Here is a 13,419-nt window from a genome sequence, read left to right on the forward strand (position 1 = left end):
GTGGCTTTTTTTCATGGCTATCCAATTTGTGATTCAGAGGGTAAAACGTCTGCCTGCAATGTGGGAGACGTGGGTTCAATCCACGGGTCAGGAAGATTCCCTGGAGAAGGAAATGGCAACCCACTGCAGTACTCTTGCCTGGAAAATTACATGGACAGAGGAGCCTGATACGTTACAGTCCATGGGATTGTAGAGTCTTGACTGAGCAACTTCACTTCTAAAGGGAAGGGAGAAGGGAACAACTCCCACTGCCATGAGGCTGACTTCCCTCAAGTTAGTTTTTCTGTGTGGTGTGAAGTAAAGATCGAGTCATTTTTTGCATACAACCATTCCATTATTTCAGCCTTACTTGTGGAAAAGATTATCCTTTCCCCATTTTCTTGTATTGGTACTTTTGTCAAAATCATTAACCATGAATGTTTGAAGTTTTATTTCCTTGATTCCATTAATCTATTATTCTATCTTTATGTAAGTATCATAATGTCTTGATTTGGCTGTACAAAAAGCCTTGAAATCAGGTAGCAGGTGTAATTGAATTTTTCTCTGCTATTTCCAGGTTGCTCTGACCTTTATAGATTCTTTATAGTTGAATTTTTATATAATTTTAAAAATCATTTAAAATCAATCTGCCAATTTCTATAAGAAAAACCCTATAGAGTTTTTATTTGGATTGTATTGAATCCATAGAATAATTTCTGAAGCAGTGACATCTTAATATTTAATCTCTTAGTCTGTGGACATCATTGTAGATAAATTAGACTTCATCAAAACTTAAAACTTTTGCTCTGCTAGGGTTACTTAAGAAAATGAAAAAGCAAGTGAAATACTGAGAGAAAATATTTTCAAAGCATATACTGTCAAAGACTTAGATTAATAGATAAATTCTTACAACTCAAGAGAAGGCAAAAAAATTTTTTACGTTAGCAAAAGTTTGAATAGACACTTCCCAAAAGAAAATAAACAAATGCAAATAAGTACATGAAAAGAGACTCAACATCTTTAGTCATAAGAAATTTCAAGTTAAATCATAATGAGATATAACTACACACCCACTGGAATGGGTTAAATTAAATAGACTGATAATACCAAGTGTTCATAAAGATGTGAAACAATTAGAACTCTTAGACTGCTTGTACGAATATAAAATAATATCACTTTGGGAAAAATTTGGCAGTTTCTTAAAACATTAAAAATATACCTACCATTCAACCTGCCTATTTCACTCTTACTTAACAAAGAGAAGTGAAAGCATACGTGCACACAAAGATTTGTATACAGATATTCAGAATAACTTCATTTGAAAGAGCATAAAATTAAAAATAATCTAGATGTCCATTACCAGCTGAATGCATAAATAATGTCATTCATCCATACAATGAAGCACTGCTCATCACTATAAAGGAATGAACTATTGATACATGCAACAATGTGAATGAATCTCCAAGTATGCTGAGTAAAAAAAGCTAGATAAAAGTCTAATTTGGTCTTATTAGACCCAAGTGATGAATGAGTTTTTATTCCCACTGATTCTCCATTTGACAGTCCAGTTTTTCCTGTTCTTAAACCTAGAAAAAATCATGATGTCTCAGAGTAGCTTATAGCAGTCTTAATTCTTGTGGTCCCATCCATTAAGGCCTGCATACCCAGTACTGAATATTACTTAAATTACTACTGCCATCCAGAGACTGGTAATTTAGCTACTAAAGATTTGACTAGCATGTTCTATTTGGTGCCTATTTACATAGCTTCTCAACCACAATTCACCTTCACCTTTGAAGGAACGTAATACACCTTTACTAGGCTACCCATGGGGGCCCTCAACATCTTTGCCATCATACAAAATCTTTGCAAACAATATCTTAACTACATTCACCTTTCCCTAGGAGCATCAGTATTAAATACATTGATGATGTCCTCCTTTCGGGAGTTTCACTTGACAAATTCATTAAGGACACACAAATCCAACATCTTTTAGTCCTTTTGGAGTTCTAAAGACAATGTATTATTTAATTACAAGTTTTACTTAATCTCACTGATGCCACTATTTATAAATCAGACCATCTTAAATGGGGCTCCCTTTCAACAAAAGGCTCTAGAATCTGTCTGAACTAAAATCAAGGGCACTTCCTTCAGTGCCTTTAGACACTCCTTTGCTGTAGAGGCTTTGACAGCTCCCCACCTGCCCCCTGGAGTCTCTGGACCACCTATGATAACCATAAATTACCAACAGGCTAACCTTCTCAGATTCATGCTATATATCATTAGAGCAGAAATTGCTGGTCACATACTGGGATATCCTGGAAATACAGGCTCTCACATTCCACAAGCCTGTGATCCTCTGTACCCATCTGCCAGTTATGCCTTGAGCCTATGGAAGCAGCACGGCACAAGCCTGGCACTGCTACTGAGGCCTCCTTGATGCAGGGTGGAGCCAAACCTGGGCCGGCGGGCATGTTCTGCGTCAAAGAGAATTGTTCTCCTTTGCTGTTAGTTCCTTGCCGGATGTCATGACCCCTCCAGATCCCTTGACCCCGAGGAGCCACTTGGGATTAACTGAGTGAACAGCAGTGGGGGAGCTCATAGAGTGTACGGCATTGCCACCATCAGAAGTGAGGGAGCTCAGAGCAATGTTGCTGCTTTGTCTGAGATGTCCTTCAAGGACATGTCCTTGAAGGATGGTACACAAGGGTCAGCAAAATTAGCCAAACTGCGGGTAGTTAGCACCAAATGCCCTAGTCAGCAAATTGCCCCATCTGCACATTTTTATAAACATTTGTAGTCTTGAGCAAAGAACTGTTCCCGGTGTCTTTTACAGTCTTTCAGGGAATTGAAACTTTTTTCCATTGAGAGAATTTTGTAAAGACTAAAATAAATGAAAAAAATAAATAAATAAAATAAAATAAATGGAAATCCAAAGGTGCAATGTTTGGTGAGGATAATGGAGGAATCAGAACTTCCCAGCCAAGCTGTAACAGTTTTTGCCAGGTCATCAAAGAAACATGCAATCTCCTGTTACCCTAATGGAAGACTATGCATTTTCTGTTGACTAATTCCAGACGCTTTTTGTGCTTTCAGTTGGTCTGAGAGCAAGCCTTGTTGGAATTAATCATTTGGTTTTCCAGAAGGAGCTCATAATAGAAGACTCCCTTCCAATCCTTCTTTCTGTATACACATCACCTTCTTTGGATGAAGAATGGCTTTTGCTGTGGTTGGTTCATTTCACTTGCCCCGTGATCTCTTCTGTTGCAAATTATTGTACGGTATCCACTCTTCATAGCTCATCACAGTTTGTTTTAAAAATGGAACATTTTTGTTAACATTTCAGTGGAGAATTGCATGTGGGAATACAGTGAATGTTTGTTTTGTTTTGTTTTGTTTTTTGCTTAACTTATATGGAACCCAAACATCAAAACGATTAACATAGCCAAGCTGGTACAAATGACTTTTAATGCTTGATTGGGATATTTTGAGTATGGTGGCCATCTCCTGTGTGGTATAATGTTGATTGTTCTCAATTAATGTCTCAGTTTGATCACTATCAACTTCAACTTGTCTACCCAGCTGTGGAGCATCGTCCAGTGAGGAATCTTCAGCATGAAACTTCGCAAACCACTTTTGACACATTCAATCAGTCACAGAACCTTTTCCATATACCACACAAATCTTTTTTTGTGTTTCAGTTGTGCTTTTTCCTTTCTTGAAGTAATAAATAAAGTATAATATGCCAAAAATGTTACTTTTTCCTTCCATCTTCTATATTAAAATGGCTACACAAAAATCACCAAATTTGATAAGTTTTTTAAAAAATGCACAGATATGACAGCTGTCGCAATACAATCTAACAAAATTGTTTCAAAAGAAGTTAAAGACAACTGAGTGTTACTGGAGCCATCTTAATGGAAAAAAATGAACTTTCTGTCCAACTCAATAAATAAAATGATGTTGTTTTCATTTTATTGTCTTATGTACTAAAGTAATAAAGTCCATTTTTTTCAAAGCCTTGTATCATGTTAAATATCAACTTTTCCTTAATGATTAAATTCCTGCTGATTTTTAAACAAAGAAATAAAAATATTTAACTGCTACAAAGTCCTAACCACCATCTGAGCCTTCACTGAGTTGTAGTAGCAACATCAAAGATCACTCATCACAGATAACCATAACAAATATAATAATGAAAAAGTCTGAAATATTGTAAGATTTACCAAAATGTGACAGAAACATAAAGTAAGCAAATGTTGTTGGAAAAATAGCACCAACAGACTTGCTCAGTGCACAGTTGCCACAAACCTTCAACCTGTAAAAAAGCAGTGTCTGTGAAGCATGATTGGAGAAGGAAATGGCAACCCACTCCAGTACTCTTGCCTGGAAAATCCCATGGACGGAGGAGCCTGGTAGGCTGCAGTCCATAGGGTCACACAGAGTTGGACACGACTGAGCAACTTCACTTTCACTTTTCACTTTCATGCATTGGAGAAGGAAATGGCAACCCACTCCCGTGTTCTTGCCTGGAGAATCCCAGGGACGGGGGAGCCTGGTGGGCCGCTGTCTATGGGGTTGCATAGAGTCAGACACGACTGAAGCGACTTAGCAGCAGCACGAAGCATGATAAAATGGGGCATGCATTATGTAATAAAAGTGTAAATATTATATCCCTGGAGAAGGAAATGGCATCCCACTCCAGCTTTCTTGCCTTGAAAATCCCATGCACAAATAAAAAGAAAATCCCATGCACAGAGGAGCCTCGTGGGCTACAGTCTGTGGAGTTGCAAAAGAATTGGACACAACTTAGTGACCAAACAACAACAAATATATATGTTCCCACCAATTCCACTCCTACATATTTACTCCAGAGAAATGAAAACGTGCACAGAGAATTGTACACAAATATTCATGCCAGTTTTATTCATAGTAGCCAAAATCTCAACTCAAATTTTCATCAATAGGTGAATGCATAAAAAATTATAGTACACCCATACAGTGCAATGCTGTACAGCAACAATAAGGAACTACAAAGCAATATGGATGAATTGCAGAAACATTACACTGAACAAAAGGAGCCAGATACAAAATTAACATTATTGTGTGATTGTTTATATGAAACTCTAGGAAACAAAATCGCCAGTGACAGGAAGATCAATGACTGCCTAGGGCTGAAGATGTGACTTGTGATGACCAGGAAAGGGCACAAGAAAGACCGTTAGTGATGAAAATATTCTGCATCTTGACCATGGTAGTGGTTACTTGGGTGTATAATTTGTCAAAACTCATTATACTGTACACTTAAAATGTGTGCATAGTATTATTTGTAAATTTTACTTAAAAATTTTAAAAAATATTTCTATATACTAGCAACAAATGATTGAATATTAAAATTTTATAATTCCATTTATAATATATCAAACATACTAAATATAAATTTGACAAAATATGTATAAGACCTATACACTGAGAACGTGACCTTGAGTTACCTCATTTCTGTCTTTGTCCATGCCCACCTTGAGATTTTACATTTAAATTTTTAAAGTTAATTACATAGAGTGAGAATTGTAAAGTATAATATTTTTGTTTCTTAAGTACAAATTTTAGTTACTGCAAAAAATACTGAACTGCCTGGAAAATCCCATGGATGGAGGAGCCTGGTAGGCTGCAGTCTGTGGGGTCGCACAGAGTTGGACACGACTGAGCGACTTCACTTTCACTTTTCACTTTCATGCATTGGAGAAGGAAATGGCAACCCACTCCAATGTTCTTGCCTGGAGAATCCCAGGGACGGGGAAGCCTTGTGGGCTGCCATCTATGGGGTCGCACAGAGTTGGACACAACTGAAGCAACTTAGCAGCAGCAATATCTTGTAAGTTGAAAATTCATTTTTAATCAGTATTTTAAAACTAAAGAATAAAGCAAATGCTTATTACAGAAAATAATTTTGTCATACAGAGGAGGAAGTGTTTAGAAATTATTTGCTTTGTGGTATCAAATATATGTTAAGTCACTGGTCGTATCTCCCCTACATGGATGAAATGACTTGAACTGATCTTCTTTTAAGTATGTGTCTATGTTTCAATCTTGGTTCCACCACTTGCCATCTTGGACAAACTGTTCCTTAGCTTCCACACATTAAAATAGGAATAATATTAGTACCGAGATCTAAATCATAAGCCTGTTTCTGAAAATTAAATGAATTAATGCATGTTTATTACTTAGTACAATGCCTAGAACATAGTAAGTGCTCAATAAATATGAACTTCTGTGATGACAATCAAGCTTATTTAATGTGCCTGACAAGATTTGTTTCCCTTTTAGTCTCCTGTGATTAGATAGAATGACCAGAATTGCCTACATTTGAATTTTTATTGTAAGTTGGACAGGAATCATAAAGGTCATAAATCTGTAGATAAAGAAAGTGGGGTCCATAAAAGTTAGATTATGTGCTTCAGCTAGTAGGATCAGAACCAGATTCCAAGACTTCTAACTCTGGATCTAGTCTCTTAATCTTGTTATCAATCTATAATCCTTTTTAAATGTACTCTCCCAGTTAATATACTAAATACAAAGTACTGCTTATCTAAATAATACTTAGAATTAATATTTCACAGCTTAACCAAGACAGTTTTAAAAGCCCTAGACACAAGTTCCTAATGCTGAAGTTCACCTTCTCCTATCCCAAGTGGTTCAATGATATGAAATTATTAATCATCAGTTAATTGGAAAATTACATTAATCAGAGCATCTCATCCCACTGGCAAGATGGTGTTTCTAAAACTAAAATGACATGTTGGAGCAGTGATAAGGAAAACTCTACTAATAAAATTGGCAACTGCTCTTCAAAGAATATTTGGTTCTCCCTACTCCGAGCTGTATCTCCATAATGATTCTTAACCCAGGCTGCACATGTGGATCCTTTGGGAAAGCTTTGGCAGACAAATATGCTGAAGTGTTGCCCTGAATGTCTTGGAGTAGGGTCCAGGCTTGAGAACTATTTACTGCCTTATCTCACCAAATTAGACCTAAGATTTCATCAGCAACAGCTATACTATTTCAATTCTCTATGTAACCAGCAACATTTACAAATGAAATTTTTCTTTTTTATCAGAGAACACAAGTTTGCTACAAGAGAATGAATGAGAATTAGTTCAGTATTCCATGTGTGTTTTCACCGTTTAAATCCTTAACAACAGCCTTGCAAGGTAAGCCAAGTTCATCATAGCATCTTGGACTTACAGATAAGCTGCCCATAATTGTACCCACCTAGTAAATGGCAGACTGCCACTTGAACTCCTAATTCCTGCATATTCCTAAGTCTTTAGACTGGACAGTCCTGTAGATTGTCCAGAAACGAGGGCCTTTCCTATGGTACAGTCTGGCCCACGTGTGCTTTGTTAAGAGTGGTTCTGTGGTAGTGAAATGTAAACAAGGTGAAGCAGACCCAGGGTGTTTTTCCTGAGGCCAGAGAGTCAAGAACAAAGAGGGACCAAGGATTGCAGATCATTTGGGAAATAGAGTAAAAGTAATTTTAAAAGCTCATAGATATATGATAATTTTAAGAAAACTGGGATACTAGCGTTTTATCTTACAGGATACTTTAGAATTTTTTAGTCTTACTACCCTATACTTAAGAAATGTACTATATATCTTACTTCTCATGGTATCTGATCTGTCTCCTCTCCACTCCATCTCCCAAATGCCTGCCTGGTAGATAGACCATAATGAGTAAAGTAATAAAGTTAATATATGTTGACAGATATTAGAAATCTGAGAGACAGAAAACTGTCTTTATCCAAATGACTGGTTATTGTTTGAGCTTTTGGTGTAAGCAGTCTCTTAATAAATCAATAAAAATTTAACCATTGAGCAGATTTCATATTCTTGCTTCCTAACCCAGATGGCAAATCCAAGTGGGAAGCAAATATATGATTTGGTGAGCTTGGAACTGGAGCAAAGATGATTTGATGGTTAATATTCATGCCTAAGAGGCTTCCCAGGTGGCTCAGTGGTAAAGAATCTGCCTGGGATGCAGGTGCAGGAGATGCCACGGGCTCAATAACCTGGGTCGGGAAGGTTGCCTGGAGGAGGGCATGGCAACCCACTCCAATATTCTTGCCTCAAAGAATCCCATGGACAGAAGAGCCTGGCCAGGCACAGTTCATAGGGTCGCACAGAATCGGGCACAACTGAAGCACCTGAGCACACACACATCCTGTCTAAGGCAGGCATCGCCTCTTGGGCTTAACTCTGATGGTCTGGGCAACCTGTCCCTAAACAGTCCCATTTCTTTGCTGCTGCAAAGGGAGCAGAGGCTTGGAGAGTTTTGGGCCCTCCTCAAATGCTTACCTCAATTTTCACCAAATACTCTCAAAGTTACAAATATTCAATCTTAGAAAATGTGTTCGGTCAGTTCAGTCACTCAGTCATGTGCGACTCTGCGACCACATGGACTGAAGCAAGCCAGGCTTCCCCGTCGATCACCAACTCCCAAAGTTTGCTCAAACTCATGTCTATCAAGTCGATGATGCCATCCATCTCATCCTCTGTTATCCCCTTCTGCCTTGAAAAGACCCAGCATCAGGGTCTTTTCAAATGAGTCAGTTCTTCGCATCAGGTGGCCAAAGTATTGGAGTTGCAGCTTCAGCATCAGTCCTTCTAATGAATATTCAGGACTGATCTCCTTTAGGATAGACTGGTTGGATCTCCTTGCAGTGCAAGGGACTCTCAAGAGTCTTCTCCAACACCACAGTTCAAAAGCATCAATTCTTCGCACTCAGCTTTCTTTATGGTCCAACTCTCACATCCATACACTGGAAAAACCATAGCTTTGACTAGATGGACCTTTGCTGGCAAAGTAATGTCTCTGCTTTTTAATATGCTGTCTAGGTTGGTCATAGCTTTTCTTCCAAGAAGCAAGTGTCTTTTAATTTCTTCTAATTAGAAAACCATGTTGGTTACACCAATTCAATTGTACAAAGCCCAGACCCCCACCCCAACCCCTATTCATACCAAACTGCAGCCCCTAAGTACCTTCTAGAAAAATTCTGAATTCTCCATATAGGTATTTACTTGACAGTTATTTATTGAGTAGCTACTAAGTGTGAGGTGCTCAGGATATGGCAGTGAAAACTAAACAAAAAAAGCTGCAGACAAAACTGCTGCCCTCCTGGAGCTTATATCCAAGTTAGAAGAAATATATGATAAATGTCAGACGGAAAGGGGAAGGGAGAATATTGAGAGTGGATAAAAGTGTTATAAAAGTTATAAATACTAGGGAAGGCATCACTGAGAAAGTGACATTTTCACAAAGTGGATGTGGCAGGGGAGTGTATTCCAGATCAAGGCAAAAGGCCAGAGATGGGAGACTGTATTCAAGAAACAGGAAGAGGCTGATGTGACGGAAACAAAGTTAGCAAGGAAAGAAGCAGGAAACAAGGTGATCAGAAGTAGCGCAATTCCAAAGACTGGATTTATTCCAAGGGAGACAAGGCAATATTTGAAGGTTTAGAACAGAAAAAAGAAAAACATTTGCCATTTGGTGGTGTAGACATAAAAGTAATTGATATAGAATACATAGGTGAAAATTAACTGTTTGGAAGCTTACCCTTAAGCCTGGTTAGAAGCACCAAGTATAACAAAGAGAGAGAAAGGAAAGATAGAACCTTATTTTGCAGGAAGCACTTAAGGACTTCAGAAAAGTTTTTTTCAGGTAAAAATAAGCTGATGCAGTTTGACTGATCTGTTTACATGATGCAGTTTGACTGATGCAGTTTACATGATGTAGAAAAGAGAATTTTATGTATGGCAGCCTTATTGACTTTGAAGATAGTGGCTAAACATTTGTGAGGATTAGCTAGTTTGTGGGTGGGAGCAGTGACTGAAATGTTAAATTAGAGACACTGAGAGGAAAGCTAATTAAGCACTGTTAGAGGTGTTGGCAAAGATTCATCTTTAGGTAACAAGCTGGATTAGATGAGGTTTGAAAGAATGCAACAGTAATTTGACATTTTTATAGTAAGGATTTAGTAAGTGTTTAATTGTTGGAACCGGCTTAAATATGGAGGAACTGGGTTAACTGACAAGGGATTCAATACAGGCAGAAGGGTTTCTAAATTTTTCTATGCAACTCTAAAGTTTTTACATTTCTTTTACAATTATTTTGGACAATTATTTGAAACTATAATTATTTGAAGTTTCTGACTTCAGTGTCTTGTCCAAGCTTATTAAGACTGGCTCTTTCTTCTTTTTTATTTTTTTCCTTCTTCTTTTTTAAAAACCATCTCTTTCCTGAACCACTGTAAGCTGTCTGTTACTCTTCAATCACTGAAACCTTCTAATTTATGCTGAAACAGTTTTGGATTGTTTGATAAGTATATGGAGAGTAATTACATTTTTTCTTTTCTCTTGGTTTTGAGGAACTCATCTTCCTTTATAAACTCTTTAAAATTGGATTTCACTACTGATCCTTAGCCAGCCAGAATCTTTAGTAACTGATGCCCCGAACCCTGACGGTTACTTCCAAACCCAATGCCAAAACTTCAGAAGGCAGTTCTGTTAGGTTTTTTGAACTTAAAAATGCTATACTATGGCAACTCTGAGGGAAAAATAACTACCTACCAGTTTGTGGACAGCTGTGCCATTCAGTGTTAGGTGCAGAAAAGATTATAACAAATCAAAGATCTAATATTTTAAGAGATTACTTCTCAGATCCCCATCTGAAAATGGATAGGACAATAATTGTTACTTATAGCTAGTAGGATTCTTTTTGAGTATTAGGCAAGCAATGCATTTAAAATGCTTAGTACATTGCCCACCAAATAAAGTGCTTAGCAATGTTAGCAACTAGGTAATCCATTATGGTAAGCATAGCTCCACTCTAGCAATGGGGGAAAAGATCAAAAGTGACCTAAAGACCCAAAGTTTACAAAGAGGCAAAGCAGAAAAGTAAGTTAGTTCACTGCAATACATAATTGAGGCTTCTATTGTACCATTCTACAACGTGCACAGGGAATCAGGAAAGGAAGAAGTAGACCTCTACACACAGACAGACAGGGAAGAAAAGGGTATGAAATCCAGAACAATAGAAAAAGTGCCAGTTCCCCAGAGAGTCAAAGACAAAGGTGCCCTGGCTGCCTTCAGTAAAGAACTTCTATAGAGACTCCTTCTCAGATCAAAAGGCGGCCTCAGGGCAAGCCCCTGGCACCCATCTTTTACTCTGCATATGCGTACATGCTGCCGAGTTTTCCAAGAATCTAGACCATCTGAACTACTGATTCACATGAAGGAATATGGGAGGCTTTAAGAGGTGGTATTCAAATTTTTCCTTGAAGGACTTCCCTGGAAAAGATGCATTAAAAAAAAAAAAAAGTCATAAGGTCAGTGCTTAAGTTTCCAACACTTCAGCAGAAGTGAAAAGTCAGACTTATATCCTAGGAAGAAGACCAAAACACTTGTCTTTAAAGCTCTACTTAGTCAATAACTTGGAGTAAGGAAAGGGGCTGGAGGACCAACACCTAAAATGCTGGAAACAAAGACACATACACTTCCAGGTGTGGATTTTTATTTTCACAAAGAGACAACAATGCCTTCCCACATACAAGTATTTACAAAACCCAACTGATTCACCAATCTAGAACCTGGGTTTTTGTTTTTTGTTTTTCCACTTCTCAACATAGTTGGGAATATGGAAACATTAATACCAACACAATTCCCAGAGATGGAATTTATCCATCAAACAGTGCAGATTACCTAAAAGTGCACTTACCTGCACAACTCAGTCTAAGAACCTCAGTGATACAAACCTCATGGCCAAGGTTTCATTAATCTATTTGGTTTCATACCATGCAAACCTGAACAAGTGTGCTGCTACACTAAACTGAAAATCGGTTTTCATTTTACAATTAAAAAGGTTCTCAACGCTTTAGCAACTATACAGAATATGAAGGTTTATTTCAAAAAAGAGTACATTTCTTAAAACCAGGATACACAGATGCACTTAATGTAACAGTACCTTCTGCAAAAATAGGTTACATAATACTCAGAAATGCAAGGAACAATCTTATTTTCTAAAAATTAAACAGCAGACTTCTTAAGCTTAAACAGCCTTCAAAATGGAGGCCGAAAATTCTTGGTGATAAGAAGTAACTCTAGAGCCTGACACCACAGAGCTAATGCTGCAAATTAAACCACTACCACACACCTGCAAACTACTCTTTATATTCACACAGCGTTAAACAAAATGGTTTTGATTCCTATCCTTTCCAATGTGTCTTGGTGCTGCAAGAAAAAAAGTTGAATGATACACAAAACTATTAAAAGTTACAACGGAACTATTTAAACATCTTCTCCAAAATTGAGAAAAGCAATCATGTTAAATTTTAAAAAAAGAGAAAAAGGAAAAGTCTGACAACTCTCAAGCAAGTCAGAGGTCCTCTTCATAAGTAGTCAAGTAAAGTTTACAGGAGATTTCAATAAATTATCTTGAAACCATGGCAGCAAGTAATTTTCAGAATCGTCGTGGAGGTCCACCCTTAAATGGCTTAAATCCGGAGCCACTTCCTCTTGGCATGGAATTGCCACTGATTTGTACAATTCTATTAATTGGGGATGCATTGCTGAAAAAAGGTTTAAAAGAAAAAAATGTCAGAGAACAAAAGAGAAAATAACTATAGCTAATACCTAAAAAGTGATTATCATTTAACAGACACTATTCTTTGTACTTTACCCATATTAAATAATTTACTTTTTTCAACAGTTCTGTGAGGTATGTACCATTACTAACCCCGCTTTCCTGATGAAGAGTGATACAGCATTTAAGTTACCTGCCTAAGGTCACAACGATTATCTGATAATAAACAGTGGTGTAAAGATTTCAACTCTGGCAGTCTTGTGTTAAACCCCTGCCTCTTAGTAAGCCATGCAATGGTCTGCATATGAATGGACTTCTCAAAGTGTGGTCCCCAGATCTGCATCAGCATCAACTAGGAACTTGAACCTCTGAACTACAGGACATCATTTAAGAAATACTTTTGGAATTTCTTTTATATGAATAATGCAACATAGTAGGTATGAATAAACAATATAGGAATAAAAACCCACCCCAAAACCCTATAACAAATTCGGAAGATAAAAATCCATGGTGAAATGGTTTAAGGATAAAACCTGATTAAAGAAAGGCTTGGATGCCAGGCTAAGTTATCTAAAGAAGCTGTTTGTAGTTCTGGAACAAGTAAATGGTGTAAGAAAATAGTCTCAACAGTTAAATTTAGAAATAATGTGAAAAAATGGAGGAGAGAAAAATATTGGGAAGATCGACAGGAGCTAAAATGAAAAAGAAGACAAAGCTACCACAAATATTTTTTTAAACTGAACCATACTTAGAAATTTATGCTAGGCAAGGAGAAAAATAAAGATGAGGCTCATATTTTTTCC

General features: G+C 37.3%; 2 protein-coding genes across 5 annotated transcripts in view; one reads left to right on the forward strand and one right to left on the reverse strand.

The window, feature by feature from the left end:
* The window catches only part of MINDY2 (MINDY lysine 48 deubiquitinase 2), an 84,878-nt gene extending 80,879 nt beyond the window's left edge, over positions 1-3,999 (forward strand). Inside the window, exon 11 of one of the 2 annotated variants that reach the window (XR_009695119.1) lies at positions 3,528-3,995. The gene's annotated coding sequence lies outside the window, so the exon portion shown is untranslated. Of the gene's footprint in view, positions 1-3,527 lie in introns of both variants that reach the window. The other variant, XR_009695117.1, reaches the window with a different exon arrangement.
* Positions 4,000-11,907: 7,908 nt separating this feature from the next.
* SLTM (SAFB like transcription modulator) overlaps positions 11,908-13,419 on the reverse strand; it is a 43,140-nt gene continuing 41,628 nt past the window's right edge. For all 3 annotated transcript variants that reach the window (XM_061157261.1, XM_061157260.1, XM_061157259.1), the window contains exon 21: positions 11,908-12,602. In XM_061157261.1, coding sequence (XP_061013244.1) covers positions 12,494-12,602 — 109 coding nt within the window. In that variant the 3' untranslated portion in view covers positions 11,908-12,493. The remainder of the gene's footprint in view (positions 12,603-13,419) is intronic.

The sequence above is a fragment of the Dama dama genome, chromosome 12, assembly GCF_033118175.1.
Source record: "Dama dama isolate Ldn47 chromosome 12, ASM3311817v1, whole genome shotgun sequence".
NCBI lineage: Eukaryota > Metazoa > Chordata > Mammalia > Artiodactyla > Cervidae > Dama > Dama dama.